This window comes from Papio anubis, chromosome 1 (genome assembly GCF_008728515.1).
Source record: "Papio anubis isolate 15944 chromosome 1, Panubis1.0, whole genome shotgun sequence".
Taxonomy (NCBI): Eukaryota; Metazoa; Chordata; class Mammalia; order Primates; family Cercopithecidae; genus Papio; species Papio anubis.
In genome coordinates, this window is record NC_044976.1 from 127,610,270 (window position 1) to 127,638,192 (window position 27,923).

Genomic DNA, 27,923 nt, shown 5'->3' on the forward strand with positions numbered 1-27,923 from the left:
TTAGCCGGGCATGTTGGCGCGCTTGTAATCCCAGCCAGTCGGGAGGCTGAGGCAGGAGAATCGGTTGAACTCGAGAGGCGAAGGTTGCAGTGAGCCGAGATCGCGCCTGGGCCACAGAGCAAGATTCCGTCTCAAAACCAAACCAAATAGTGCTTCTGCTGATTAGTGTCCTAAGCCCCTCGGAAAGTCGGTTTGGCCATATGTAAAAGGACGTAATAATGAAGCCAATCTCGAGTGAAGGATTCAATGAGGCAATACGCCTGAAGGGCTAACGATGGTGAAAGCTAATATTCATTGACATCAGGCGAGGAAGGGCTCCCAGGTCCGGTCCCCCGGCTATGGGGCGCTGGGAAACGGGTGCTGGCCGCGAGGTGGCGCTCGCACCGGCCTCAGTGGGCTCGGGAGCTGCTTGCACGCAGCCGGGCGTGGGCCTGAGAGGGGGCGGGCAGAGGCGGAGACTGTACGGGAGACTGCTTCCCAGGGTCACACCCTCCCGCCGTGTGACTTTTTTTTTTTTTTTTTTTAAAGATAGGGTCTCGCTCTGTCTGTCGCCCAGGCTGGAGTGGAGTGAAGGGATTTTGGCTCACTGCAGTCTCGACCTCCCAGGCTCAAACGATCCTCCCTCTTCAGCCTCCCCAATAAGCTGAGACCGCAGGTGCGCGCCACCACACCTGGCGCGTTTTCTGTTTTGTTTGTTTGTTTTGGTTTTTGTTTGTTTGACGGAGTCTTGCTCTGTCGCCTAGGCTGGTGTGCAGTGGTGTGATCTCGGCTCACTACAACCTTCGTCTCCTGGGTTCAAGCGATTCTTCTGCCTCAGCCTACCCCTGTAGCTGGGATTACAGGCGCCCACCACAACGCCCAGATAATTTTTTTTTGTACTTAGTAGAGACGGGGTTTCACCATGTTGGCTAGGTTGGTCTGGAACTCCTAACCTCAAAGTATCCACCCTCCTCGGCCTCCCAAACTGCTGGGATTACAGGCCTGAGCCAGGGCCGCCCGGTCTTAATTTTTGTATTTTTAGTAGAGACAGGATTTCGCCATGTTGGCCAGGCTGGTCTCCAACTCTGGGCTCCACGATCCGCCGGTGTCGGCCTCTCAAAGTGCTAGGATTACAGGCGTGAGCCACCGCGCCCGGCTTTCCGCAGTGTGATTAGGGGCGGCAGGAGGAGAGGAGGGGCCTCGCCCTGTCAGCCTCTCCGAGACTAGTGGGATGCGGTGCCCAGGCGGGGTCTTAATAAGATCACGGTTGCTGGGCAGCACTGGACAGCGCCCTACGTAGGCGATCTCACTGATGCCTTCCCACAACCCCACTTTGCAGATAGGAAAGCTGAGGCACGAGAGGTTAAGTAACCCAGGCCGCATAACGAGGGGAAGCTAGGGAGGGACTCGGGCCCTGGGTCCCTGAGCTGACCTCCCCTCCTCATCCCCCTCTGCTTCTGGCCCAGGCCGGGCAGAGTCGTCCTCTGTGATCCCACCCTGAACACAGTTTTCCCTCCCGAGCGCCTGGATCTCCCCTCCCCCGGCTCCTGTTTCCTTGTCAAAACTTCCTGCCTTGGCGAGGGCCCGAGTTCCCACCCCCTTCCTGCCCCCCGCCCCTCCGCGCCCCTCCCGGCCCGATCAGCAACGTCCCGCCTCCCCGCCGCTCCCGCAGTCAGGCTGGGGCTCGAAGCGGGGACCCTCGCCCCGTCCTCGGTTGTCCAGTCCTCCTCCTCGCAGACCCCAGCAGTTCCCACCCGAGGCCACAGGAGAGACGGGGTCCCCAGACAGGTGAGTGAGTGCGCGCCCTCCGGCAGGGAAGGCCTGGGTGGTGGGGCCCGGAGACCACCCTGCCCCGGGGAAAGGGCGTGCGGCCCCGAGGTCCCCCCCCTCGACTAGAGTCTGAGGCCCCAGACCCAGGAGTGTAGAAAAGAGGGACTGTTAAGGAGGGGAAGGGGGCAGTGGAGGGGGCCAGCGAGGATGGATTGGGGTTCCCTTTCGTAATGAACATGTAAATAAGATGAAATGCTAGCGAGGTTGTTCCTTGAGCCCCTGGTCCCCGGACTTTGGGAGTCAGGGGCAGCCTGGCTCCCTGACCCCTCCCAGGGCTGGGAAGAGAAGACTGGGTGCTGTCCTTGGCCGGCACTGGGTGCTGTCCTTGGCTTTTAAGGGAAGTGTAGCCACAAGAGCATCGACACTGGAGCCAACACTGCCAAGTGCCACCCTCCACTCTGCAGCTGTCTGTGGGGTCTTGGTCAAGAGACCTGACCTCTGTGCCTCAGTTTCTCGTTTCTAAAGGAGAATAATATAGGGCCTATCTGATGGGTTGTGAGGCTTAAGTGAGCAAAAACGTGTCTCCTGCTTTGAACGACACTAGATAAACAGATGATCAGTGTCGTCTCTCTGCCCACCGGGGAGAAATGTTTGACGGAAGATGTAGAAGGACCCAAGTTTGCAGGTTCCTGGCTCTCACATCTTTGCCAGTTATGAGGACTGGGGGTTCGGTTTGAGGTCCTGGGCATCTGGATCTTCAGAAAACTTGGCAGGCTGATGATCTGAGGTTGTGCTAAGAGCCAGGTGGGAGTGTGGGGGGTCCAGGAGCCCAGGCCCCATCAAGGCCACCCTTCACTCCTGCCCCCATCTCCAGCCTTCGGTGGCTGCTCTCCATTCCCCTGTTCTGGCCTGTTATGAGTGGCCTCTCCTGGGGCTGGGCTGTGACCCTAGTCCCCTGGGACAGGAACAGCTTGTGCTAGCCTGAGGTTCCCAGGCTCAGCCAGGCCTCAGCTCGGGCAGGATTAGGCCGGGTGTCAGCTCTCAACCCTGGCCTAAGCTGGCCTTGTACTGGGGGATGGTTAGAGACCAGGGAGCTCATCTCTGAACCCCACTCAAACCCAGCTCATGGTATAGGGCCTGTTGTGTGTGCTGGTGAGCCAGTCATAAGCCAGGGTGTGGGCGCAGCCCTCCTGTCTCCTGTGTCTCCTCCCTGCTGTGTGGCCTCTCCCACTCTTGGGGCCTCTGAAGGTCCACCCACCATGTTCCCCACTGCAGGTGGGGCTGCCATCTCTAGGAGCTGAGTTGGCCAGACTCACTTCTCTGCCTTCCTCTCTCTCCACTGGAGGGTAAAGCTGAGAGTTGGCATCTGTTCCTCCACCCTCTGTCCCCCCTCAACATCTCCTATCAGACTCTCCCAGAAGAGGAAACTCATGCTCCAGGCAGCCCCATCCACCAGTCGGAAACCTGGAGAGAGATAGAAGGTCATGGGGCTGCTGTGTGCCTCCCCCACCCGATACACACTGCTGGGGAGGAGGCTGAGGCCAGGTGGAGCCTCCACCACGGTGCTCCCCAAGCCTCTCCTCTGAGGAGCTTTGGGAGCCTTGAGAAAGAGGCCTCCCAGGACTCATGGGGGACCCTGGGGTGCCATCCTAGCTCTGGGGAGGATGTTGGCTCCTGTCACCTAACCTACAGGGGAGAGACCAGAAGGAAGGGGCAGAGAAGACAGGGAAGGAGAGAGAGAAACATAAAGACAGAGATGGAGACAGATATAAATAGGGAAACAGAGGCTGACAGATGCAGAGACACAGCAGAGGCATAGACTCATTACAACAAAATGCCCGGAGGGAGAAAAGCAGGCCTGGAAAAATAGAGCAGAGACCTAGGGATAGAACAAAAAGGAGGCGGAGACTGAGGGAGAGGAGGAGAAAGTCAGAAGACCAAAGAGAAACTATGAGGTTAGAAAGCAGCACACTGGAGGCTGGGTGCGGTGGCTCATGCCTGTAATCCCAGCACTTTGGGAGGCTGAGACAGGCGGATCATGAGGTCAGGAGATCGAGACCATTCTGGCTGACACGGTGAAACCCCATCTCCACTAAAAATACAAAAAAAAAAAAAAAAAAAAAAAAAATTAGCGGGCGTGATGGCCAGCGCCTGTAGTCCCAGCTGCTCCAGAGGCTGAGGCAGGAGAATGGCGTGAACCCGGGAGGCAGAGCTTGCAGTGAGCCGAGATCGCACCACTGCACTCCAACCTGGGTGACAGAGTGAGACTCTGTCTCAAAAAAAAAAAAAAAAAAAGAAAGAAAGCAGCACACTGGAAACACCAGGCGAGGTGGCTCACGCCAGTAATCCTGGCACTTTGGGAGGCCAAGGCATGAGGATCTCTGGAGGCCAGGAGTTCAGGACCAGCCTGTTCAACATAATGAGACTGCATCCGTGCAATTTTTTTTTTTTTTAATTAGCTGGGCGTGATGGTACCTGCCTGTGGGCCCATCTACTCAGGAGTCTGAGGTGGGAGGATCACTTGAGCCCAGGAGGTTGAGGCTGCAGTGAGCCATGATCATGCCACTGCATTCCAGCCTTGGCATGGTGAAGCTCTGTCTCAAAACAAAACAAAACACAAAGAAAGCAGCACAGGCTTTGGAATGAGATAGACCTGGCCCAAATTCCTGCTCTGGCTTCAGTTGCCTGTGTGGCCTAGGACAAATCACTGAACCTTTCTGCGATATTTCTTCATATAATGGGAGGCATAATAGCGCTTACTTTATAGGATTGCTGGGAGAACTAAAAGACAGGATCTAGCCACAGTACACATTTAACGAGGCACGGTAATTAGTATTACAGCACCCATGTGTGGCCAGACGGGAGTCCTGAGAGAAACAGCATGTGGGTGGGCCCTGGGGCATGGCCTGCTCACTGCTGGTGGGTGCTCGTGCCGTCCTGCTTTTGCCCTCCGTCCTACCCCCATGAAGTGACTCCTGGGGCCCCGTCCCTCTGTGTAGCAGGAGATGTGTGCAGTGGACAGTGAGCGGGTGTTGGCCCTGGAAGGGGAGGCACAGGATGAGGGCTCATGCGGTGTGGGCATGCCCCTCCACCTCCAGGTGACTCAGGGCCTGGTGCTACTGTGCACTCATTCCATAGGAACTTGGAGGACGGCCCTGAGGAATTCCTGCCAGAGGTCAGGAGGGCAAGTCTGGAGCCGCCTTTTGCTTTGTCACGTTGAAAAGTTCTTTCTGCATTCCATTTTCCATCATCTCATCAAACACGCACCTCACTGTGTCTTGAGGGCCCCGGGACAAGGGCCCAGCTCTACTATCTGGAGTGTGGGGAGACGCCACAGCCACGGAACATCTCTCCCTCTCTCCCATTCCTGGGAAAGTCAAGGCGTACTGGAGTCAGAAAGATTTCAGGGTGTATCAGTCCATCCACTCCACACAAATGTTTAGTTATTGCCTGCTGGGTGCCAGGCATCCTGGGTGTAGGTGCTGGCCAGTGCTGGGGTTATAGTGGTGAGGAAGGCAGAGAAATACCCTGTCCCCAGGGAGCTCCAGTTCAGTGAGGCAGACTCACTTTAATAAAAACATAATGACTCATAGGATGGGAGCTGCGAGGCAACACCCAGGGGGCACCCAGGCCCGCTCACAGAGCCTTGGAGAGGAATGAGATTTGAGAGAGTCCAACCTGGTGGGGAAAACAGACTCACAAACCAGCAATCACAGAAGGGGTATCCATCAGCCTAATCAGCCCAGCAGACTTGGAGTATTTCGGGGGCTGTGAACCCCTGGGTTGGCCTGGGTGAGTTCCGCTTGTCTCCAGAGGAGGTACACTGGTGCCAGGATTTTGGTTGAGGTGTGGGGAGGCGTGGACCCTCCAGGGACAGATGCATGTCCAGCTGGGAGCCGGCCTCAGGGCATTCAGGGGAGAAGAGCAACCCCAGCCTCCTTGAAGCCATGAGGGTCTGTGGTGACTGTGCTGTGCTGAGAGCCTGCAGGAAGGCCTGGAGAGTAGGGAGGAGTGCGTGAGGCCACAGCCACTGAGGGGCTTCTTGGAAGAGGCTGGCCTTGAGGCTGTGTAGAACCTGGGCATTTCAGGGGTGGCCTGAGCCACGGTGGCGGTGTGGTGAGAGGCATGTGGGGTCAGCGGCTGTCCAGTGTGATGGGAGCGCAGGGGTAGAGGCAGTGAAGCTGGACCCCCCGGTGGGGGCTGGCCCCCCTGGGTGTTCTTTATTGGGGTGTAAGGAGCCACAGAGAGTGGGAGAGGGAGAGAGGGGCAGTGGCCAGAGCACTTTTTGAACGTAATCTTGGGGTGGCGATAAACAGGGTGGGCCTGGGGGTGTGCTGCTCCCTAGCCTATGTCACCCCAGGGGTTACCTCCCCACACAGCTTTGTCCTTTGAAGCAGATTGGAATCCTGCTCTTGCCCCTGGCAGCCAGACAGCCCTTGGCAAGGCATTTTACCTGAGACCCTCCACTGTGCTGCCTACGAAATGGGGATGACAATTACCAGCACCTTCCAGGGTGGCGGCGAGGGTTGGGACGGGCACTGGTGACAGCCTCCAGGAGGTGTGCGATAGATGTGTGAATCAGGGTCCCTGCAGCTGTCCCATTTCCTGATAAGTAAACAGGTCGGACCTAGGACCCTCTAGCTTCTGTTTCCTGAGTCACAGAGAACACAAGTCCAGCCCCTCACCCCTGCCCCTTTCCCGCCCAGCCTCTGGCGCACTCTGGTCGCACACGCAGGCTTCCTGTTTCTCCATCCGGCAGACATGCCTGGCGTGCCGAGGGCCTGGCCAGGCTGGATATAGGCGGCGTTCTGTGCTTCAGTGTACAAGTGTGTACACGGGTGTACTGGGTAGCCGGTGGAGCGCAGCAAGCTGCTGCGGGAGCTCCCTGTGTGGAGGGGGAGGGGAGAAGTCTTTGCACTGGGATCTCACTGCTGGGTGGGAAGGACTAAGTGATCCTGTCTCCATGGCAAAGATAGGTTAGAAAAGGCCACAGAGAAACAGACACAAAGACAGGGAGACAGACAGAAAGACAAGAGAGATACAGGGCAAGACAACCTTAGCACCAAGCTAAGACGCATGGCTTTAGTGAGTGGATCGTAGCTGGAGTTCAGCTTCCACTCTGAAAGTGGAAAGCCCTTGAAAGTGGATGCTGTTGTGCAGTAAATACACCGTGCAACTGTACATGGCAGCCTTAGTATAGAAAGGGAAGAAGAGAGGCAGGAAGACAGAGACCAAGAAGCTGACGAAGGAAGGGGGTGGGGAAAGGTAGACAGCAGAGTTTCTGATGGAGAACAAGACAAAAGTCAAAAAGGAAGAGGCAGAAACCCTGGAGCTTGGAGGATTCTGTTTTTGCATCAACACATATCCACGGAGCAGGCTCTAGTCTGAGGTCTGAGGTTCTGTTCCAGGATGGTCACTGGAACCAGCAGTTCCAACGTTTGCAGGACCCTGAGAGATGGCGGGGAGTGATAGTCTCCCATTTTACAGATGAGGAGATGAAGGATCAGAGGACTCAAGTGATATATTATAACTCAGGTTACACAGCTTGTAAGTAACAGAGATAGGACTAGAAGCTTTGTACTCCAGGACGGGAAGTGGTGAGAGAGAGAAAGAGGGAGATGGAGAAGAGAGGAGGGGGCAGTCGGACAGAGCAAGGAACTAGGGTTGGTGCTCAGGCCCAGGTCCGGGGGAAGCAGAATTCAGGCATTCTGCCTTGTCAACTGCGTCTGGCTTGAAGATGCACCTGGCGGGCAGCCCATCGTTTTGGGGGATCAGGTTCTCGGGGGAGCCTGGCCCCCTCCCGCCCCCACTTCCTTTCTCTCTGTCAGCAATTGCGGCCCCATTCCCATTCCCGGATCATCCTGGGGGTTCTTCAGAAAACACAAGAACGTTTTTCCTGGAATTAATACCCAAAGGCGCCAAGGGGAGGGCGGATGGGGGCCACATTGGGTGCAGGAGGAGGAGTGGGACTGAGGACGCTATCAAGGAGACAGCTAACATTAACTGAGCATATTAGGTACTGGCTCTTACCGCTTTATCTAGACCAACTCATTTAGTCTGCACAGCGACCCTACAAAGGAAGTACTAATCTCATCCCCATTTTATAGGTGAGGGAACTGCAGGCTGGGATTCACACCCAGGCTTGAACTTGGGCAGGGGTTGGGGGTGCAGAGCTGAGGGGTTATCCTGTGCTACATGATTTCCCAGAGAAGCTGGAAGGGAGCCCGTGGGGAAGTCCCTTCTGCTGTCTCACTTCCATTGCCCTTACTCTCTGCTTTCTATAGAAATGAATCCTCCTGTCCACCAGGAACTCTAATCACCCCCTACCCCTGCTCCCCCAGAGCCCACTCCCAATTCCTTCATCCTAGGAGGGGCTGAGGCACAGTGAGGGTAGGGGTGCCCCCTACCAGATGGAACCAGCTGAGCTGGAGTTTGGGGAAGCCCAGGGAGGGTGATCCGGTCTTCTGTGTGGGCTCGGAGGCTGAGAGGGCAGGGATGCTGGGCTGTGCAGGCGGGACTGGGATCTCAGGGCCTGGCCAGGAGCCCAGCCGATTTACATCTTGAGGTGGAGGAGAGAGAAGTGTCAGCTCATTCTTGACTGTAAACACATCTCAGTTCCCACGCTTCTGATCATGTTCTTGTGGCAACCCCCACCCCCATCCCCTTCTCCTGTCCAACCCCCTGCCAGCTCCCCCACCCCCATAAGAGAGGCTTTGAAAAAGAAGATACAGAGCCCCTGGGCTTCCCGTCTGGGCTCGGGAAAGAATGGAATCATGGGGAGTCTTCTGCCAGCAGCCTGGATTTGGATCCCAGCTCTGAGACTCCTGGTTGTGTGGTCCTGGTCAGGTTTCTTACCCTCTCTGTGCCTGCTTCCTCATCTCTGAAGTGGGCCATAACACCTACCACAGGGGGTTAATGTGAACTTTGAATGTGATGATCCATGTAAATCTCTGAACACCCTGCCTGTCTCAGCTCAGTGTCACATTATGATTCTTGGGAGGGAAGGTGTTGAGTCCCTCAAACCAGAGGCTTGGAAGGTGAAGGTTGAGTAGGGGAACAGGAGGGGGCCTCCACATGACGAAGAAGCAAGCCTGCAGCGGGGGTGCTCCAGGGTCCCCCTCAGTGAGTGCAATGTGGACCCCCAGGGCAGGGCAGGGGCCCAGGAGTGGTCTGATTTCACCCCCTTGAGGGGTATGTGCAATCTCTTGGGGCCCGGTGCTGCTGTGGCTGGGAGGGGTTGGGGGAGCATGGGCCAGGCTCAGGTGTCCTGCCCCTTAGGGACAAAGGCTTAGATGGGAACAAGCCTGGAGGCCAGGCTGGGGTTCTGGGCTCCTGGTCTGGCCTGTGTTCCCTTCTCAGAGGCGGAGGATGGTCAAGCCAAACCCTTCCTCTTCCTGCCAGGACCCCCACCCCATCTGTCCCCTCCCTGGGCCACCCACTGATCTCCCCTGACCCCACCCTGGCTTCCAGCCCTGGGCTGACCAGCTGATGCCTCCTCCGCACTCCGGCCCTACCCTGAGGACCTTTGGGAAAACAGAACCTACCCACCCCTCCAGCCAGCTAACCTCCCAGCCAGCCAGAAGTGGGTGGGGATTAGAGTCAGCCCCTCCTCATGCTCCTCTGTCTCTCTGTCCTTCAGTCCATCTCAAAGCCGCCCAGGTGAACTGTGTCCTCTAGAAGTTGGCTGGGAGGAGGTGACAGGGACAGGACCTGGGTGGGTGGGGGCTGATGGGAATGGGAGGAAGGACCTTTTCTAGGCCCAACAACAGCTCAACCTATATGGCACCTCCTCCCTGGGCCTTAACTCGGGTCCTTCCTGGAACAAGTTTTGTCCATGCCACCACGCCTGGGCAGGGGGATGGCTGGGGAATCCCTGTGCGTCTCAGGAGATGAGGCTCACCCAGGGACAAGGGTGATAAGCCTGGCTTCAGACAGACTGAGCTGCAGTTGGAGCACAGGGGTCCCACACCAGGGCCAGAGCTGAGGGTCCAGGAAGAGGGGAGTGTGGAGACCGAGAGACGAGGCAGAGGTGTATGGAGGGCTCGGGGTCCTGCCCAGGGCCCTGGCTGCCAACCACACTGAGGGAGAGGTAGGGAGAAGGTTAGCTGGGGCCAGGCAGAGCGAGCCCTGGAGTGGGTATTGGGCCTGGGAAGATGACTGGAGCAGGACAGGCTGGGAGGGATGGTTTGGGGACATTAGGAGAAGGGATGACTCTGTCTGGGAGTGGGGATGTGTCTGAGTGATGTGGGCGTGGAGCGCTGGGACAGACTCTGAGGAGTGTCTCTAGGGCACTCCTGACTGTGGCCTCTCGCCTTCAGAGGGGGCCACAGTGTCAGTTCTGGAGACAAGCCGCTAGAAAGAGGCTTCTGGTCATGGCCCTCCCGTATGCTACCCACTGCGTTCAGGATGATGGGAGGACAGAGCCACCCCCGTCACGCTCCCTGATGTCCCTCTTCCTAGCCAGGCTCTATTTCCTGTTTTCAGGCTTCATATCCTGAATGCTGGGATCCCCCAGGACATTCCCTGGCCCTCAAGCCCCAGGCCCCAGGACCCAGGGCTGAGCTGTGGGCAGGCCCTACCTGGTGAGTTACTTGGCTACGGAGGATGGATGGGAGGAAGCACAGAGGAGGCTAGAGGCTGAGATTCGCGCTGCGGGAGGTGTGATGGGGCATGCGGCTGGGCTGCACTGGAGGGATGGGTAGACGCTGGCACTGGGAGGAGAGGTGGGCCAGCATCCTAGATGAAAGGCTGGAGATCTGGCTGCTGGAGGGTTAAAGGTGAAGGAGGAACATGGCGGTTGAGATAGGGTTAAGTTAGGAGCCTAGACCTGGAGGGAAGGAGGGGCCGCCCTCCTTGGGGCTGAGAGCGGCTGTGGGGACCCTGGGAGTGTGTGGGTGTGGGGTGTGAGGTGGGGCCAGGCAGCAACATTCCAGAGATACTCAGGGGGGTAAGGGGCCAGCAACCGCGACCTTTCTCTCATCTCAGAAAAATCATAAGCAGATGTGGGCGCCTCGGGGAGGCGTAGAGCAGGGAGCCAGAGCGAGTTTTGGGAACACGGAGCGCAGAACCTGAAGCCGGCTGCGGGGATGGGCACTGTGGGAGCTCAGCCTCCCCCGAGCTCAGGAGCTGAGGCAGCAGAGTCGTCTGAAGTCCTGGGAGCCAGGGGGGGTGGGGATGGAGAGGACCCCATTTCCAAATGGCTGACAGGGCGGTCTGAGGGAGGCAGGAGCTTTTCCTCAAATGCAAGACCAGGTTGGTGACCTCTTCAGGTGATAACACCTAGAGCTGGGTGTTGTGGTGTGCCGGCTGAGGTGTCACAACCGACTCTAGGAGGGAGACTGGCCTTGGGTTTTAGTGTTTGCTAGTTTCTCTGGTGTCAATAATCCCCCATGCCTGATTTTGAGCTACTCATGTGACATCATTGAACATGCTGCTAGGAAGAGATGCATACAATTGGCTCTCTGGGCCCATATGAGCTGGCTCCAGCACACCACTGGTTGGGAAGTCACCTGGACCCAGCCCCACTCCACCTCATAGAGCAGGAGACCCCTGACAGCATTTCATCAGCCTGGTTTTGGCTTCCGCCTGCATATACCCAGTGCCTGAGGTAGCCTATTTCATTCCTGAGCCACTCCGACTGTCGGAAAGTTCTTCCTCTGACTGAGCCCAAGGCTGCGTCCTTCATCACTCCCCCTCACTGGTTCCAGTCTCACACCTTGGTACCAATATCAAAGTGCCCTGGGTAGGGCCTGGGCTGGGGACTGGGGATTCAGAGATGAAAGGCACTGGGTCCCTGCCTCTGGAGGTCATGGTCAGGGAGCAGGCACTGGAACAGCGGGGTGGGGGTGAATGGTACTGGGACCCCCAGAAGGAATGAGTGGGGTTGTCTGCCAATGAGGATCAGGAGGTGGAGGAGGGAAGGGATGGCACCTGAACTAGACCTTGAAAGATGAGAACTCCGGGTGAAGAATGAGACATGAGTGTGTCTAAGCAAACTATGAGCAAAGACCGGAGGCGTGGAAGTGACTGCAGCTCAGGAATGAGGTGTGGGGGAGCTAGAGCCCAGAGCAAGGGGCCAGAGGACACAGGGCCGCAGCCTGGTCTCTTCTACATGCCCACGGCTCAGGTCTCTGCAGACAGGTCCTCCAGGCTGCTGGCTGCAGTGGCCCTGCCCACTCTGTGCCGACCCTGCTGCAGGCCTCTGCAATGTCACTGCCTCTGTGTCCCCTCCTTCTCCTGGCCGTGGGCCTGAGGCTGGCTGGAGCTCTCAACCCCAGTGATCCCAACACCTGCAGCTTCTGGGAAAGGTGAGAGGGCCCCTGCTGCACCTTGAGGGCACGAAGCCCTAGCTCCCGATTGTCCTTATTGTCCCTACGGGAGTTCTCTTCCTGGTCCTTCTTTAACCTCCTTCCTTCCCTCCAGTCTCTCCCCTGCTGCCTGTTTCTCTGTTTCTGCTCTCTCTACTCCTCTCTATGGGTTGCCTTTGACCCCAGCCCCATTTCTGACCTTGTCTCAGTCTCTGAGCCATCCTTTCTCTGTCCCTGTCCCTTAGTTCCTGTGGGAGGCCAACTTTGGAACAGAGCACAGAGTGGGAGTCATTCCTTGTGGAGCAAGCAGAGGGGCTGGCCCAGGAGGAGCAAAGGAAACAGGGCGGGGAGAAAAGACCCAGGGCAAAATATAGCTGGAAATGCTTCAGCCCATCTCTGCCAGCTGGGCCCAAGAGTCAGTTCTCACTTACCCTTTCCATACAGTGAGGGGAGGGCAGGGAGAGAAAAATGGAAGGCTCTGGTCAATAGAGTGGGAAGGGGGCTCTGATGGAGGGTATCCCAGGAACCTTCCAGTTCTGGGAGACGCCCTCCAGATTTGAGAGGTGAGACAGAATGGGGGTCCCATCCTAGGCTTGGGGAGCCAGCCCCAGCGCTGGGCTTTGGATTCCCCACTGTGGCCAAGCCCTCATGGCCGTTTTCCCATTGTGGCCGCTCAGGCCTCCTCCTGCCCTCGGTCCTGACCCTGTTCCCTGTCTTGCAGCTTCACTACCACCACCAAGGAGTCCCACTCCCGCCCCTTCAGCCTGCTCCCCTCAGAGCCCTGCGAGCGGCCCTGGGAGGGCCCCCATACTTGCCCCCAGCCCACGTGAGTGCTCCTCATTCTCCGTGGGTGGATGGGCTGCCTGAGTCTCTGCCTCAGCCTGGCCCCTGGCTCTCTGTACCTGTTTGCTTCTCAGAAACTCAGAGGAAACTCCTGGCTTCTAGGGACTCATTCTGCATGGTCCGTGTCGGGTGCGTGTGTATGGGATGTATATGTGAATGCATGTGTGTGTGTTTAGGGTATGCACACATGTTACAGTATATGCCTGTGGGGCTGGGGTGGGGGCAAGAAGGGAATGCTCTTTCTTTCTTTTTTTAATAGACAAGGTCTCGCTGTGTCACCCAGGCTGGAGTGCGGTGGCGAGATTGTAGTGCACTGCAACCTCAAACAGGGAATGCCCTTTCTCTGCGCCCTCGGCCCAGAGTGTTAAGTGGTGCCCCCACCCTGGCCACACTGTGGTGAGTGCGGACAGCAGAGGGGGCTGAGGGCTGCCTTCCTGGCCTCCGCAGGGTTGTATACCGGACCGTGTACCGTCAGGTGGTGAAGACGGACCACCGCCAGCGCCTGCAGTGCTGCCATGGCTTCTACGAGAGCAGGGGGTTCTGTGTCCGTGAGTCCAGGGTTGGGTAAGGGGGCGGGGTGGGGCAATGGAATGGCGGGAGCTTAGCCTCAGCCTTAGGACTTAACCTTCTGAGTCCCTTCCAGCCCCCCCGCTAGAATGGGGTTACTCCTCTGCCCTTTTGGGTTCCCCCCTCCTCTCCTCTCCCTGGCCTTGTCCCCAGGATGCAGATCAGCACTTCCCTGTCCATTGCCACCTCACACCCTTCTCTCCAGCCGGCCCCATGTGTCTCCCACCCCATCTCTCCATGTCTCTCAACAGTGTCTCTGCATCGCTCTCTGCCCAAGAGCTCTCGTTCTGTCTTTGGGCTGTCTCTGGGCTGTCTCTGTGTCTCTGTTGACTTGGTGTCTGGGTCTGCCTCTGTCTCTTCCTGTCCCTGACTTTCTGTTGCTATTGGTCTCTGACTTGTCACTATCTAGCCTCTCCTGCCCACTACACCCCGCTCCCAGCACTCTGTAATGACTGGAGCCTGTCTTCCTCTTCCTCCCACTTCCCTCAGCCACTGCCCATCACTAGCCTCTGCAAACACTGCTTTCCAGAGAACCCCGGCCCTCACCCGCCCTCTCTCTGGACAGTGTCCATGTCCAGACCCCCTCTGAGATTCTCCCCCAAAGCATTTTCCCAACAAGGTGCTCAGACAATTTCACAAAAAGGAACAGGGGAACCCAGAATGCTGGCATCTTGCTAAGTTCTCCCCCTGAGTTGCTGCCCCTCAGTCTTTATCTTAGAGGCAAAATTGGGGCTTGGAGAACTTCAGGTCCCTGATTTTGGAAGAAGGTGGAGTTAGGCTTTGCAGGATAAAAGCTGGCTAGGGACAGGGGTGGACACATCTCACCACACCCATCTCTGTCCCAGCGCTCTGTGCCCAGGAGTGTGTCCATGGCCGTTGTGTGGCACCCAATCAGTGCCAATGTGTGCCAGGCTGGCGGGGTGATGACTGTTCCAGTGGTGAGTGGCTACTGACCCCAGGGAGTGGCCTCTTGTGCCTTAAGGGCCACAGGACCCTCAGGTATACCCTCCCTACCAGGGTACAGGGGCTTAGGACCCCAGGGCTATTACCCACCAGAGCCCCATTGCTGCCAGCTGCCTTTTCTGGAGATGTGGAAGACAGGGCGGGCATGTGGGGGCTGGGAGACAGAGACGGGGAGGCTGCAGATGGACTAGACCCCCGGTGACCCTTCTTGCCTCCTTATCCCACAGAATGTGCCCCAGGAATGTGGGGGCCACAGTGTGACAAGCCCTGCAGCTGCGGCAACAATAGCTCGTGTGATCCCAAGAGTGGGGAATGTTCTTGCCCTTTGGGTCTGCAGCCCCCGAACTGCCTTCAGCCCTGTACCCCTGGCTACTATGGCCCTGCCTGCCAGTTCCGCTGCCAGTGCCACGGGGCACGCTGCGATCCCCAGACTGGAGCCTGCTTCTGCCCTGCAGAGAGAACTGGGCCCAGGTGTGTAATGGGGGGAATGACACTCTAACGAAGTCACAGACACAAGGCCACACAGACCTATGTGGGGAAATGAGGCAACTCAGACAAGGCCCCAAGTGTGGGGATGGTGTGGAGGACAAGATCCTGGTCCCAGCGGATCCTGTGCCACCTCACTAGTGGAGTGACCTTGAGCAAATTATTGACTCTTCGTAGGCTTGTTTCCTGTCTGTAAAATGGGAATAGTATTGTTTACATGGAAGGGTGGCTGTGAAGATAACATGAGGTAGCACGTGTGGGAAGACATGCTGTAAAGTGAGGCTGGGACAAGGACCCAGAGAACCCTGTTGCAAGGCAGGGTACAGGGGGAGCTGGGGAGGGCCAGGAGGAAGAAGGTAGAACTAGGTGGAAATCAGGATCAAGCTTTGTGGAGGCGCTCGTGGACCTGAGCCTACTACAGTAGCACAGATGTTCCCCAAGAGGGAACAAGCCCAGCCAAGGTGAGGAGGTGGGGGCGCCCAAGAGGCAGACATGCCACCCGTGGCTCTTTGCTCACCCCCACCTGCTGGGTGTCCCTGCCATTTCCAGTCCTGGAAACCTTTGCTTTCTGACTCGACAGTCCCCAGCAGGGAAGAGCAAGTGTGAGTCACTAAGTCCTGAGGTGGGGGTTGTGGGAGCAGTCCTTGGAGGCAAGAGGGGAAGCAGTTATTGCTTGTTTGCACATTGACTCCACCCGCTCTGTCCTGCAGCTGTGACCTGTCCTGTTCCCAGGGCACTTCTGGCTTCTCCTGCCCCAGTACCCATCCTTGCCAAAATGGAGGTGTCTTCCAAGCCCCACAGGGCTCCTGCAGCTGCCCTCCTGGCTGGATGGTATGGAGGGTGGGGCCTGTGGGCATGGGGTGTGGGTCTGGGGAGAATTCTGTGGTTGGTGCTAAGCAGGCCTCCAAGGAGGGTGTGAATGAAGGGGGTGAGCTCTGTGGTTATGGGGGTATCAAGGGGTCCTGTGGCCTTGGGGAGGAGGCTGGGTGCCTGGGGCCCTGTTGACCTCTCATCCCCACAGGGCACCATCTGCTCCCTGCCCTGCCCAGAGGGCTTTCATGGACCCAGCTGCTCCCAGGAATGTCGCTGCCACAACGGCGGCCTCTGTGACCGATTCACTGGGCAGTGCCGCTGCGCTCCGGGTTACACTGGGGATCGGTGAGTGGCGTGGGGAGGGCGGGAGGCGGGAGGGAGGAGGTGGGGCGGCGCCAGGCTCACTCAGCTAGGTGCCCAGGTGCCGGGAGGAGTGCCCGGTGGGCCGCTTTGGGCAGGACTGTGCTGAGACGTGCGACTGCGCTCCGGACGCCCGTTGCTTCCCGGCCAATGGCGCATGTCTGTGCGAACACGGCTTCACTGGGGATCGCTGCACCGAGCGCCTCTGCCCCGACGGCTTCTACGGTCTCAGCTGCCAGGCCCCCTGCACCTGCGACCCGGAGCACAGCCTCAGGTGGGCCTCGGTACAAGTCAAAGGATCAAGAGGCCAATGGGGAGGTCTTCGGGGCCGAAGTCACCACAGCGCTAGGGCCATATCCAAGCGGGACAGGTGTCACAGAAGGGGAAAGGGAGGGGCCTCGGGGGCCAGGAGGGGCCTGGGGTACCGCTACTTGCCCCAACCCCGGTTTCAGAATAGCGCGGAGCCTCCCTAGTGGCCCCCCTACCCCAGCGTTGTGCGAATCCCACCCACCACGCAGAGGGGTCGAGGAAGCTGGCCTGCCCCGGCCCAGCTCAGACAGCGCCCCGCCCCGCCTCTGCCCCCAGCTGCCACCCGATGAACGGGGAGTGCTCCTGCCTGCCGGGCTGGGCGGGCCTTCACTGCAACGAGAGCTGCCCGCAGGACACGCACGGTCCGGGGTGCCAGGAACACTGCCTCTGCCTGCACGGCGGCGTCTGCCAGGCTACCAGCGGCCTCTGTCAGTGCGCGCCAGGCTACACGGTGAGGCGCACCTCGCTGCAAGGAAGCGAGGCAGGTGGAGAGGCCAAGGAATGGGCCGCCCCTCTCACCCCCTCACCCTCTTTCAGGGCCCTCACTGTGCTAGTCTTTGTCCTCCCGACACCTACGGTGTCAACTGTTCCGCACGCTGCTCATGTGAAAATGCCATCGCCTGCTCACCCATCGATGGCGAGTGCGTCTGCAAGGAAGGTAATAGGACGGAGTTTCCCAGAGAGAAGACTTGAGTGATGGCCAAGGGAAGAAGGGAGAGTCCAGGAGGATGGGTAGGCCAAGGGCAGGGGAGCAGCTGCAGGGTAAGGGTGGAGGGGCAGCACCTGGACACAGGGAAAGTATCCAGGCTGCTTCCTTTCTGGAAAATCCACTTTGCTTTTCTTCAAGCACAAAGATCCTACCTGTCCTTAAAGGCCGAGGCCAAAAGACACCTCACTGGTGAACATCCCTCACCCTCAGTCATACAGAAATACAATTACCACCCTGGGAAGGGCCTCATACCTGCCAGAGTGACACGTTGGCAACCTTTAGGCTGGATTTTGATACGGTTGTGTTTTGTTTGGCTACCTCTCTATTAACAAGTCTCCCATCTTCAGTCCCCACTACTCCCTATTGTCTGGCACATCCTCTGTATAAGTCATTTAGTTACCTGATGGAGCTCCTATAAACATTTGGGTTTACTTCCATCCCCTTTATCTTGCAGAAGGCACCCCAGACCCAGAATGGGGTGGTACCTCACTGGAAGGCAGTTAGCCTTCTGCTCAGCATCAAATAGTTCATAAGCTTTTCTCCTGTATAGTGCCATGAACACCCCCCACCCGCCCCAGCTCATAGCATAGAATCTGGCCCAGCCAACTTCCACTGTGTGCTTGCTCAGGAGGGGAGCTGAGTCCCCATACCTACCTACCAGGCCCCTCCTCCAGGTTGGCAGCGTGGTAACTGCTCTGTGCCCTGCCCACCTGGAACCTGGGGCTTCGGTTGCAATGCCAGCTGCCAGTGTGCCCATGAGGCAGTCTGCAGCCCCCAAACTGGAGCTTGTACCTGCACCCCCGGGTGGCATGGGGCCCGCTGCCAGCTGCCCTGTCCGGTGAGTGCTGGACAGCCTGTCTGCCTGGGGGAGGGAGGGCACGGCATCCCCTAGCTGACTGGCCTATCTGCTCCCCACTCCTTCTCCAAGAAGGGGCAGTTTGGAGAAGGCTGTGCCAGTCACTGTGACTGTGACCACTCTGATGGCTGTGACCCTGTTCATGGACGCTGTCAGTGCCAGGCTGGCTGGATGGGTGAGCATTCTGGGGCCCCAGGCCTACTGTGGATTGGGGGGTTCATCCATAGGAAATGTGTCCAGAAGACCCCCCTGGAACTGAAGGGGGCCCAGCCAGGCACACCCGACTGCTGTCTCCCACAGGCACGCGCTGCCACCTGTCCTGCCCTGAGGGCTTATGGGGAGTCAACTGTAGCAACACCTGCACCTGCAAGAATGGGGGCACCTGCCTCCCTGAGAATGGCAACTGTGTGTGTGCACCCGGATTCCGAGGCCCCTCCTGCCAGAGATGTGAGGCTCCCTACTGCCCCCTCCACCTGCCACCAGCAGGGGGCAGTGTAGCGTCAGATGCCAGCACACCCCCCACCCCCCTGGTCTGGTTCTCTGACCTGTCTTCAGACTAGTTACTGCAGTGGGAAGGAGGGAGGGAGACGGTGGAGTAAGGGCTGATTGAGGATTGACCTCTGCCCCCAGTCACCGTGTACCCCTTTCCCCCAGCCTGTCAGCCTGGCCGCTATGGCAAACGCTGTGTGCCCTGCAAGTGCGCTAACCACTCCTTCTGTCACCCCTCGAACGGGACCTGCTACTGCCTGGCTGGCTGGACTGGCCCCGACTGCTCCCAGCGTATGTGGTAGCTTGTGTGTCTGAGCACCTGTGCATGCTTAGAGGGGGTGCTGAGGACGGGAGGTCTGTGTCCCCCAGCTCCTGGGTATAAAATCCTCTGCGCCCACCTCGAGCAAATATTTATTGGGCATCACCTACATGCTGGGTACTGTTCTAGGTGCTAAGGATGCAGCAGTGAACAGGTCAGGGGAAAAAAAATTCCTGCCCTTCTGCATGGGAAACCTGGGAAGAACAGTATTTTTACAGGAGCAGGGGAAATCATGGGCTTAGCTTGGGACTTTTTCTTTTCTTTTTTTCTTTTCTTTTCTTTTCTTTTCTCCTTCCTTCCTTCCTTCCTTCTTTTCTTTCTTCCTTCCTTCCTTTCTTTCTTTTCTTCCTTCCCTTCCCTTCTTCTCCCTTTTTCTTCCTTCTTTTCTTTTCTTCTTTTTCTTTTTCTTTTTCTTTTCCTTCCTTTTCCTTTCTTTTGTTTTCTTTTTCTTTCTTTTCTTCCTTGTTTATATGGATTTGATATTATTTTGTTGTTTGTTTATAGGTAGAGATGATCTTTTGATTTTGTAACTTTGTTTTGAGCATGAGATTTGTTTTGCTTTTCCTAGAGATTATAGGGAAGAAGACCAGGAGAAGATTTGAGAGGAGGAGACTGAGATGATGCTTATTTACAGTTAAGACAAGGCTGGTCTCTCAACCTGACCTCAGGTGATCCACCTGCCTCAGGGTGATTCCTATTTCCCAAAGTGCTGGGATTACAGGTGTGAGCCACTGCACCCAGCCCTTTTTTTCTTTTGCACTTTTCAGTTTATTTTTATTTATATATTAATAAATACATGTATTTATTTTGTGAGCCTTTCCCCCACAAAAATATATTACGATCATCGAAAAGATTAGTCCAAAAAAGCCAAGTAAAACGAGTTTGGAAAGAGGAAACAGGCTGTTATGAAGAAAGTTGAATGTCAGCTTACCAGCAGGCAGGGTAAAGAAGGAAGTCATCTTGGTGAAGAGTTTTTCCACAGAATCTGGTTACAACTACTATTAGATTATTGTTAGTGTCAGACACACACACAAAAATGCCTTAAACAGGATATATGTTTACTTCTGTCTTATGTTAAAAACAAAACAAAAATCCATCTGGGGTAGCTTGGAAGCCTTTGGTTGTGTGGCACTGAATACATTATTTTGAAGTGCAGATGTTAAGTAGTTGGACACGTGGGTTTGGAGTTTGGGGGAGAGATGGGACTGGAAATAATCATTTGTGAGTCATTGGTTGCAGATATTGTTCAAAGCTTTGCTGTCCCCAGGGAGACCAAAGCTGAGCTAAAGGCTTCAGTGGTGCTGGGGGCTGAGAGTTCATCCAGGAGGAGCTGTACCCACCCCACCCAGACAGGCCCCTTGTCTCCCGTAGCATGCCCTCCAGGACACTGGGGAGAAAACTGTGCCCAGACCTGCCAATGTCACCATGGTGGGACCTGCCATCCCCAGGACGGGAGCTGTATCTGCCCCCTAGGCTGGACCGGACACCGCTGCTTGGAAGGTACCAACAGAAGGGGAACTCCAGGCCCCTGCCTCCAACTTACCCCTTACCCAAAAAGGAGACTAGAGTTTCATGTCCCCTCTGATGCCTGCCTGCCTCCTTGGCTGTCTCCCCAGGCTGCCCTCTGGGGACATTCGGTGCTAACTGCTCCCAGCCATGCCAGTGTGGTCCTGGAGAAAAGTGCCACCCAGAGACTGGGGCCTGTATTTGTCCCCCAGGGCACAGTGGTGCACCTTGCAGGATTGGTGAGTTCTTTGCCCCCTCCTTCCCACCCATTGTCTCCAGGGAACTGGGACCTAGGCCCCTCATACTGTCCCTACTTCCCTCCTGAGCACCTCTCCCATGCAGCAGAGCCAAGATGCCATTCTGAGTGACTGTCCCATCCCACACAGGAATCCAGGAGCCCTTTACTGTGATGCCTACCACTCCAGTAGTGTATAACTCTCTGGGTGCAGTGATTGGCATTGCAGTGCTGGGGTCCCTTGTGGTAGCCCTAGCGGCACTGTTCATTGGCTATCGGCACTGGCAAAAAGGCAAGGAGCACCACCACCTGGCTGTGGCTTATAGCAGCGGGCGACTGGATGGCTCCGAGTATGTCATGCCAGGTGAGTTGGCACGGGGCTTGGGGCACAGATGAGTGGCTGGCTCATAGGCACAAGAGTGGATGCTGGGCGTGACCCAAAGGGAAGATGAGGAGTGGGGAGGAGGGAGGAAGGGAAGTCAGGGAGGCCAAAGTACTGATCTCCAGGGACCGAACAGCTCTCTTGGACTCCTGCCCGTCGCTGAGCTCACTCTGTGCTTGTGTCTGTCATGCAGATGTCCCTCCGAGCTACAGTCACTACTACTCCAACCCCAGCTACCACACCCTGTCACAATGCTCCCCGAACCCCCCACCCCCTAACAAGGTCAGTGCTGGGGGAGGGGGTGCACTGTGGAGGGAAGAGTGCAGACCTGATTCTCTGGAAAGCCCTGTCCTTGCCTCTTGCTCTCCCTCCTGCACTGTCCCCTTAGGTTCCAGGTCCACTCTTTGCCAGCCTGCAGGCCCCTGAGCGGTCAGGTGGGGCCCACGGGCATGATAACCACACCACCCTGCCTGCCGACTGGAAGCACCGCCGGGAGCCCCCTCCAGGGCCTCTGGACAGGGGTAGGTGCCGAGAGGCCAGGGCCTCTGGTGCGGGTGGACGTGTGCAGCCCAGATGCCGCGTCTGAGTGTGTGTGTCTGGAGGCGGGGGCTCTGGGCCCCAGTTCTAGAGGAAGCGCGAGCCTGGGGAGGGGACAGAGGATTGATTACTGGTTGCCTCCTCCTCCTCAGGGAGCAGCCGCCTGGACCGAAGCTACAGCTATAGCTACAACAATGGCCCAGGCCCATTCTATAATAAAGGTATGGGTACAGGGGCAACGAGGGAGGTGGCTGAGCTGGGGCTAAGGAACCAGTGCCTCCATGGAGCCTGACTTCTTTCCTCTATCCTTAGGGCTCATCTCTGAAGAGGAGCTCGGGGCCAGCGTGGCTTCCCTTAGCAGTGAGAACCCCTATGCCACCATCCGGGACCTGCCCAGCCTGCCAGGGGGCCCCCGGGAGAGCAGCTACATGGAGATGAAAGGCCCTCCCTCAGGATCTCCCCCCAGGCAGCCTCCTCAGTTTTGGGACAGCCAGAGGCAGCGGCAGCCCCAGCCACAGAGAGACAGTGGCACCTACGAGCAGCCCAGCCCCCTGATCCATGGTGAGCCGTCCCTCTCCACTGGCAGGAGCAGCAGAGAACTGGGACAAGGGAGGCAGAAACAGAGAAGGAACAGAGGGAGAGGAGAAGGCATAATGTGGCACCAAGAGTGAGGCCTTTGGGGTCAGCTTCGGGGTCAAATCAGGCATGAGGGGGAGGCGATGTGGCCTCTCAGAGCCTGTGTCCTCATCTGGAGAACAGTTTGGTGAACCTACCTCGCCGGACTCGGGATTGAAGTGGGGTTGTATAGCATCAGAGTGGTGGAGCTGGTACCCAGAAAAGTAGGGAGCCAGGCAGGTGATAAAGTCTCCTCGTGTTATGGGAGGTGGGCAGGCTGAGGTGGCTTTCTCCCCTGGCAGCTGAGGAACTAAGAGCGTTTTGCTCGGAGCCGCATGGCCAGCTGATGGTAAATTGGTGTATGTATCCAGGCCCTTCTCTTTGCCTTGAAGAGGTTGAAGAGGAGAGGAGTGAGGTGGGAGTGGTCAGAATGGAGAGAGTGATGGGAGGAGCCATTCCCTCTCATCCTGTCCTTTTTGTTTCCAGACCGAGACCCTGTGGGCTCCCAGCCCCCTCTGCCTCCGGGCCTACCCCCTGGCCACTATGACTCACCCAAGAACAGCCACATCCCTGGACATTATGACTTGCCTCCAGTACGGCATCCCCCATCACCTCCACTTCGACGTCAGGACCGTTGAGGAGCCAGGATGGTGTGGCAGAGGCCAGCACACCTGGCTGTTGCTGCCCAAGGCTGGGGACAGAGCCTAGTGTACCCCTGCCAGGAGCAGGGAATGGCCCGGCAGGCCGTGAACATGAAGAACACTTGACGGAGCAAGTGAATGGAGAGATGGGAGCCTCGTTCCCGCGTTCTACCATGGGAGACACTGATCAGCAGGATGCCTGGCTCCCTTTCCCAACCCACTGCTCCCAAGGCCCCCAGGGCCCTGTGTATATAAACTGGTGGGTTGGAAGTTGCTGGGTAACTGATTTCAGACGTGTGTGGGGTACCTTTTCTGTGCACACTCGGGCTGGGCTCTGTGCGTGTGTGTGTTTCTGTGATTTTAGAAGGGTACCTGGCACAGGTTCTGTCCTAGGACACTTACCATTTAGTAGGGAGACGGACCCAACCCAATTAACTCTAGCAATAGCCTCCTAACTGGCCTCCCTCCATTCATTCAGTGAACCTTCCAATGCACGGCTCAAAATGTCAAAATACAGGCTGGTTAGTTACTCCCTACCTGAAAGCCTTCATAGGTGCCCCTTGGCTCTTCTGCCAGTATCAAAACTTTTGAAGGCCTTAAAGGCCCTGCTTGCCTGGCCCATCTGTCTCTCCAGCCTCACCTTGAACTGTGTTCCTGTCACTGCACGCCAGTCACACAGGCCTCTAGGTCCTCCAGTAGGCCACACTTCTTTCTAGCACAGGGACTTGCACACTTGGAGTGCCCTTCCTCCCCTACTCACCTGTTCACCCTTACTCTTCCTTTACGCCTCCTCCTCAGGGAAGCACCCACCCTCCGTACGTGTTTCACAGCCGATTGCAGCTGTGTTCACTCACCAGGTACCTGCAGAAGGCCTATAGGGTGCCAGGCACTTCTTTAATGTGTTCTTTCTTTATGTGATTATTTGATTAATCTCTGCCTCCCCCACTAGACTGTAAGCTCCCTGAAGGCAAGAATCCTGTGCTCAATATTAGCTCTCCCTTGGTACAGAGTAGGCATTCAATAAATGCTCCCCAAAGGCTGAGTGGCTGACTGAATTAAAGTACCAGTGACATGCAGTAACTGCTAAGATAGATGAGCCACCTGTGTGCTCTGACAGTTATAGACTGAATAAGTTGGAGACTTCCCTAAATGGTGGCATTTCCACAAGGTAACAACACAGAGCTCAGACGTGGGAAGGTGCCAGGGGCAGGGGTGCAGAGGGGCTGGGGCTGAGGGCGGGTGAAGAGGCTGGGGACAGGATAACAGGAGAGAGTATACAGGCATGCCTCAATTTATTGCACTTTACAGGGAGCAGAATTTTTAAAGAATTGAAGGTTTGGGGACATATAGGTGACAGCAATAGGTTAAGAAAAGTGAAGCAAAGAAATTGAAGATTTATGTCAACACTGCTTTAAGCAAATCTATTGGCAGCATTTTTCCAACAGCATGTGCTCGCTTTGGGTCTCTGCATCGCATTTTGGTAATTCTTGCAATATTTCAAGCATTTTCATTATTATTATATGTGATCTGTGATCAGTGATCTTTGATATATTATTGTAATTGTTTTGGGGTGCCATGAACCGCACCCATATAACATGGCAAACTTCATCAACAAACGTTGTGTGTGTTCTGACTGCTCCATCGACCAGCCGTTCCCCCAAGTCTCTCCCTCTCTTAGGGCCTCCCTATTCCCTGAGACACAACAATACTGAAATGAGGCCAGTTAATAACCCTACAGGGGCCTCTAAGTGTTGAAGTGAAAGGAATAGTCACACATCTCTCACTTAAAATCAGAAGCTAGAAATGATATAGCTTAGAGGGGAAGGCATGCTGAAAGCCAAGACAGGCTGAAAGCTAGGCCTTTTGCACTAAACAGCCAAGTTGTGGATGCAAAGGAAAAGTTCTTGAAGGAAATTAAAAGTGTTACTCCAGTGAACACACGAGTAACAAGAAAGTGAAACAGCCGGCCGGGCGTGGAGGGTCACGCCTCCCAGCACTTTGGGAGGCCAAGGCAGGTGGATCATGAGGTCAGGAGTTTGAGACCAGCCTGACCAACATGGTGAAACCGTGTCTTGACAAAAAATACAAAAACTTAGCCAGGTGTGGTGGTGCGCACCTGTAATTTCAGCTACTCAGGAGGCTGAGGCAGGAGAACAATTTGAACCCAGGAGACGGAGGTTGCTAAGAGCTGAGATCATGCCATTGTACTCCAGCCTGGGTGACAGAGCAAGACTCTGTTTAAAAAGAAAGAAAAAAAAAAAGGTGAAACAGCCTTATTGCTGATATGAAGAAACTTTAGTGGTCTGGATAGATCAAATCAGCCAAAATATTTCCTTAAAAGCCAAAGCCTAATCTACAGCAAGACCCTAACTCTCTTCAGTTTTATGAAGGCTGAGAGAGGTGATGAAGCTACAGAAAAGTTAGAAGCCAGCAGAGGTTGGTTCGTGAAGTTTAATGAAAGAAGTTTAAGAAGCCATCTCCATAACATAAAAGTGCAAGGTGAAACAGCTCATGCTGATGTAAAAGCTGCAGTAAGTTATCCAGAAGATCTAGCTAAGACAATTGATGAAGGTGGCTCCTCTAAACAACAGATTCTCAATGTAGACAAAACAGCCTATATTAGAGGAAGATGCCATCTAGGACTTTCACAGCTAGAGAGAAGTCAATGTCTGGCTTCAGAGCTTCAAAGGACAGGTGTTAGGGGCTAATACAGCTGGTAACTAAGTTGAAGCCAATGCTCATTTACCATTCCAAAAATGCTCAGGCCCTTAAGAATTATGCTGAGTCTTTAATGTGGCGTGGTGGCACATGCCTGTAGTCATAGCTACTTGGGAGGCTGAGGTGGAAGGTTCGCTTAAGCTCAGGAGTAGAAGGCTGTAGTGAGCTATGATCATGCCATTGGACTCCAGCCTTGGTGACAGAGCAAGATCCTGTCTCTAAAAAGAAAAAAAAAAAGGCCGGGTGTGGTGGCTCACGCCTATAATCCCAGCACTTTGGGAGGCTGACTGAGGAGGATCACTTGAGGTCAGGAGTTCGTGATCAGCCTGGCCAACATGGTGAAACTTCATCTCCACTAAAAATACAAAAAAAAATTAGCTAGGTGTGGTGGCGCACACCTGTAGTCCCAGCTACTGGAGAGGCTGAGGCAGGAGAACAGCTTGAACCTGGGAGGCGGAGGTTACAGTGAGCCAAGATCGTGCCACTGCACTCCAGCCTGGGTGACAGAGCATGAATCCATCTCAAAATAAATAAATAAATAGAAAAGAATGCTAATTTTACCCTGCCTGTGTCCCTGTGCTCTGGAAATGGAACAAAGTCTGGACAATAGCACATCTGTTTACAGCATGGTTTACTGAATATTTTAAGCCCATTATTGAGATCTACTGCTCAGAAAAAAAGTATCCCTTTCAAAATATTACTGCCCCTTGACAATGCACCTGGAGATATACAAGGAGATTAATGTTGTCTGCATGGTTGCTAATACAGTATCCATTTTGCAGTCTATGGATTGAGGAGCAATTTCGACTTTCAAGTCTGATTACTTAAGAAACAAGTTTTTGTAAAGCATGAGTTGCCATACATAGTGATTCCTCTGATGGATCTGGGCAAATTCAATTGAAAACCTTCTGGATAGGATTCACCATTTTAAATGCCATTAAGAACATTTGTGATTCATGATGGGAGGAGGTCAAAATATCCATGCTAACAGGAATTTGGAAGAAGTTGACTCCAACCCTCATGGATGACTTGGAGGGGTTCAAGACTTCAGTGGAAGAAGTAACTGCAGATGTGGTAGAAACAGCAAGAGAACTAGAATTAGAAGTGGAGCCTGAAGATGAAGCTGAATTGCTGCAATTCATGATAAAAGTTGAATGGATGAGGAGTCGCTTATGAATGAGCAAAGAAAGCAGTTTCATGAGATGGAATCTACTCTTGGTGAAGACGCTGTGAGCATTGTTGAAACGACAAGAAACGATTTAGAATATTCCATAAACTTGGTTGATAAAGCAGTGGCAGGATTTGAAAGAATTGACTCCAATTTTGAAAAAAGGTTCTACAGTGGGTTACATGCTGTCAAACAGCATTGCGTGCTATTGAGAAATCTTTTGTAAAAGGAAGTCAATTGATGTGGCAAACTTCACTGTTGTCTTATTTTAAGAAATTGCTACTGGCACCCCAACCTTCAGCAACCACTACCCTGATCAGTCAGCAGCCATCAACATCAAAACAAGGCGCTGCACCAGTGAAAAGATTATGACTCACTAAAGGCTCAGATGATATTAACATTTTTAGCAATAAAGTATTTTTTAAATTAAGGTATGTGCATTGGGCTGGGCGCTGTGGTTCATGCTTGTAATCCCAGCACTTTGGGAGGCCGAGGTGGGAGGATCACTTGATGTCAGGAGTTCAAGACCAGTCTGGCCAATATGGTGAACCTTCGTCTCTACTAAAAATACAAAAATTAGCCGGACATAATGGCGCACGCCTGTAATCCCAGCTACTAAGGAGGCTGAGGCAGGAGAATCGCTTAAACCTGGGAAGCAGAGGTTGCAGTAAGCTGAGATCACGCCACTGCACTGCACTCCAGCCTGGGCAACAGAGTGAGACTCCGTCTCAAAAAAAAAAAAAAGTATATGCATTTCTAGACATAATGCTATTGCACACTTAGCTACAGTATAGTGTAAACGTAATTTTATATGCACTGAGAAAAACAAAAGCGGTGTGACTCACTTTATTGCCATATTAGCTTTATTGCTGTCTGGAACCCAACCCTTAGTATTTTGGAGGTATGCCTTTACTCAAATGGGGCCCACCAGAGCAGAACCATCAGGGTCTAGAGTAGGAGTCAGGTGATGACTTTGAATCCCAGGTTTGTAAGGAGTGTGACTCACCTTATTAACTCGTTAGCGGATTAACTGAGTCCCCAGAGTCCTCCAGGAGGCTAAACAGTTGGGGGTCGAGAATAGAAACCTAGCACCACACCAACTGGATGGGTTTTTCTAGATCCCTTCCACCAGGTGCTCTCTCCTTACCGGACAGGTGGGTGGACTCTGGAGAGTGGACCTGCCCCCACCTGGATTCTCCCTGATGTCCTCCGACTGCCCACTACCCCGCCCCCGCCGAGTCCGCCCCGCTCCCCCGGGCTCAATTCCAGGATGCTTTGGATTGCCCGCCCTCGCCCTATACTTGTCCCCGCTGCCGTCCTAAGATCCACTTGTTTCCCTCGCCATGGCTCC

The 27,923-nt window shown here is 55.2% G+C and overlaps 1 protein-coding gene across 5 annotated transcripts; it reads left to right on the top strand.

Moving 5' to 3' along the window:
* The first annotated feature begins 1,613 nt into the window (after positions 1-1,613).
* PEAR1 (platelet endothelial aggregation receptor 1) lies at positions 1,614-24,302 on the top strand. 5 transcript variants are annotated; one of them, XM_017948084.3, is made up of 24 exons: positions 1,614-1,767; positions 10,234-10,331; positions 11,876-12,056; positions 12,778-12,882; positions 13,347-13,447; positions 14,312-14,404; positions 14,657-14,900; positions 15,626-15,746; positions 15,937-16,073; positions 16,150-16,362; positions 16,674-16,848; positions 16,935-17,055; positions 17,781-17,944; positions 18,035-18,137; positions 18,263-18,409; positions 18,617-18,742; positions 20,142-20,270; positions 20,387-20,515; positions 20,663-20,875; positions 21,087-21,175; positions 21,282-21,414; positions 21,583-21,651; positions 21,743-21,991; positions 22,532-24,302. In XM_017948084.3, the coding sequence occupies exons 3-24, from the start codon at positions 11,956-11,958 to the stop codon at positions 22,681-22,683; spliced, it is 3,114 nt and encodes a 1,037-aa protein (XP_017803573.2). In that variant the 5' UTR covers positions 1,614-1,767; positions 10,234-10,331; positions 11,876-11,955; the 3' UTR covers positions 22,684-24,302. The 5 variants fall into 5 exon arrangements, with proteins under 5 accessions (XP_017803573.2, XP_009182091.2, XP_017803574.2 ...); XM_009183827.4 differs by having other exon boundaries at positions 11,886-12,056; XM_017948085.3 differs by having other exon boundaries at positions 11,890-12,056.
* The last annotated feature ends 3,621 nt before the right edge of the window (positions 24,303-27,923 follow it).

Excerpts from the sequence above, each read along its gene's own strand:
- PEAR1 (XM_017948084.3), top strand. The coding sequence starts at position 11,956 with ATGTCACTGCCTCTGTGTCCCCTCCTTCTCCTGGCCGTGGGCCTGAGG. Across the intron at positions 12,883-13,346 it reads CATACTTGCCCCCAGCCCAC|GGTTGTATACCGGACCGTGT; the intron begins GTGAGTGCTCCT and ends TGGCCTCCGCAG. Across the intron at positions 17,945-18,034 it reads GCTGCCAGCTGCCCTGTCCG|AAGGGGCAGTTTGGAGAAGG; the intron begins GTGAGTGCTGGA and ends TCCTTCTCCAAG.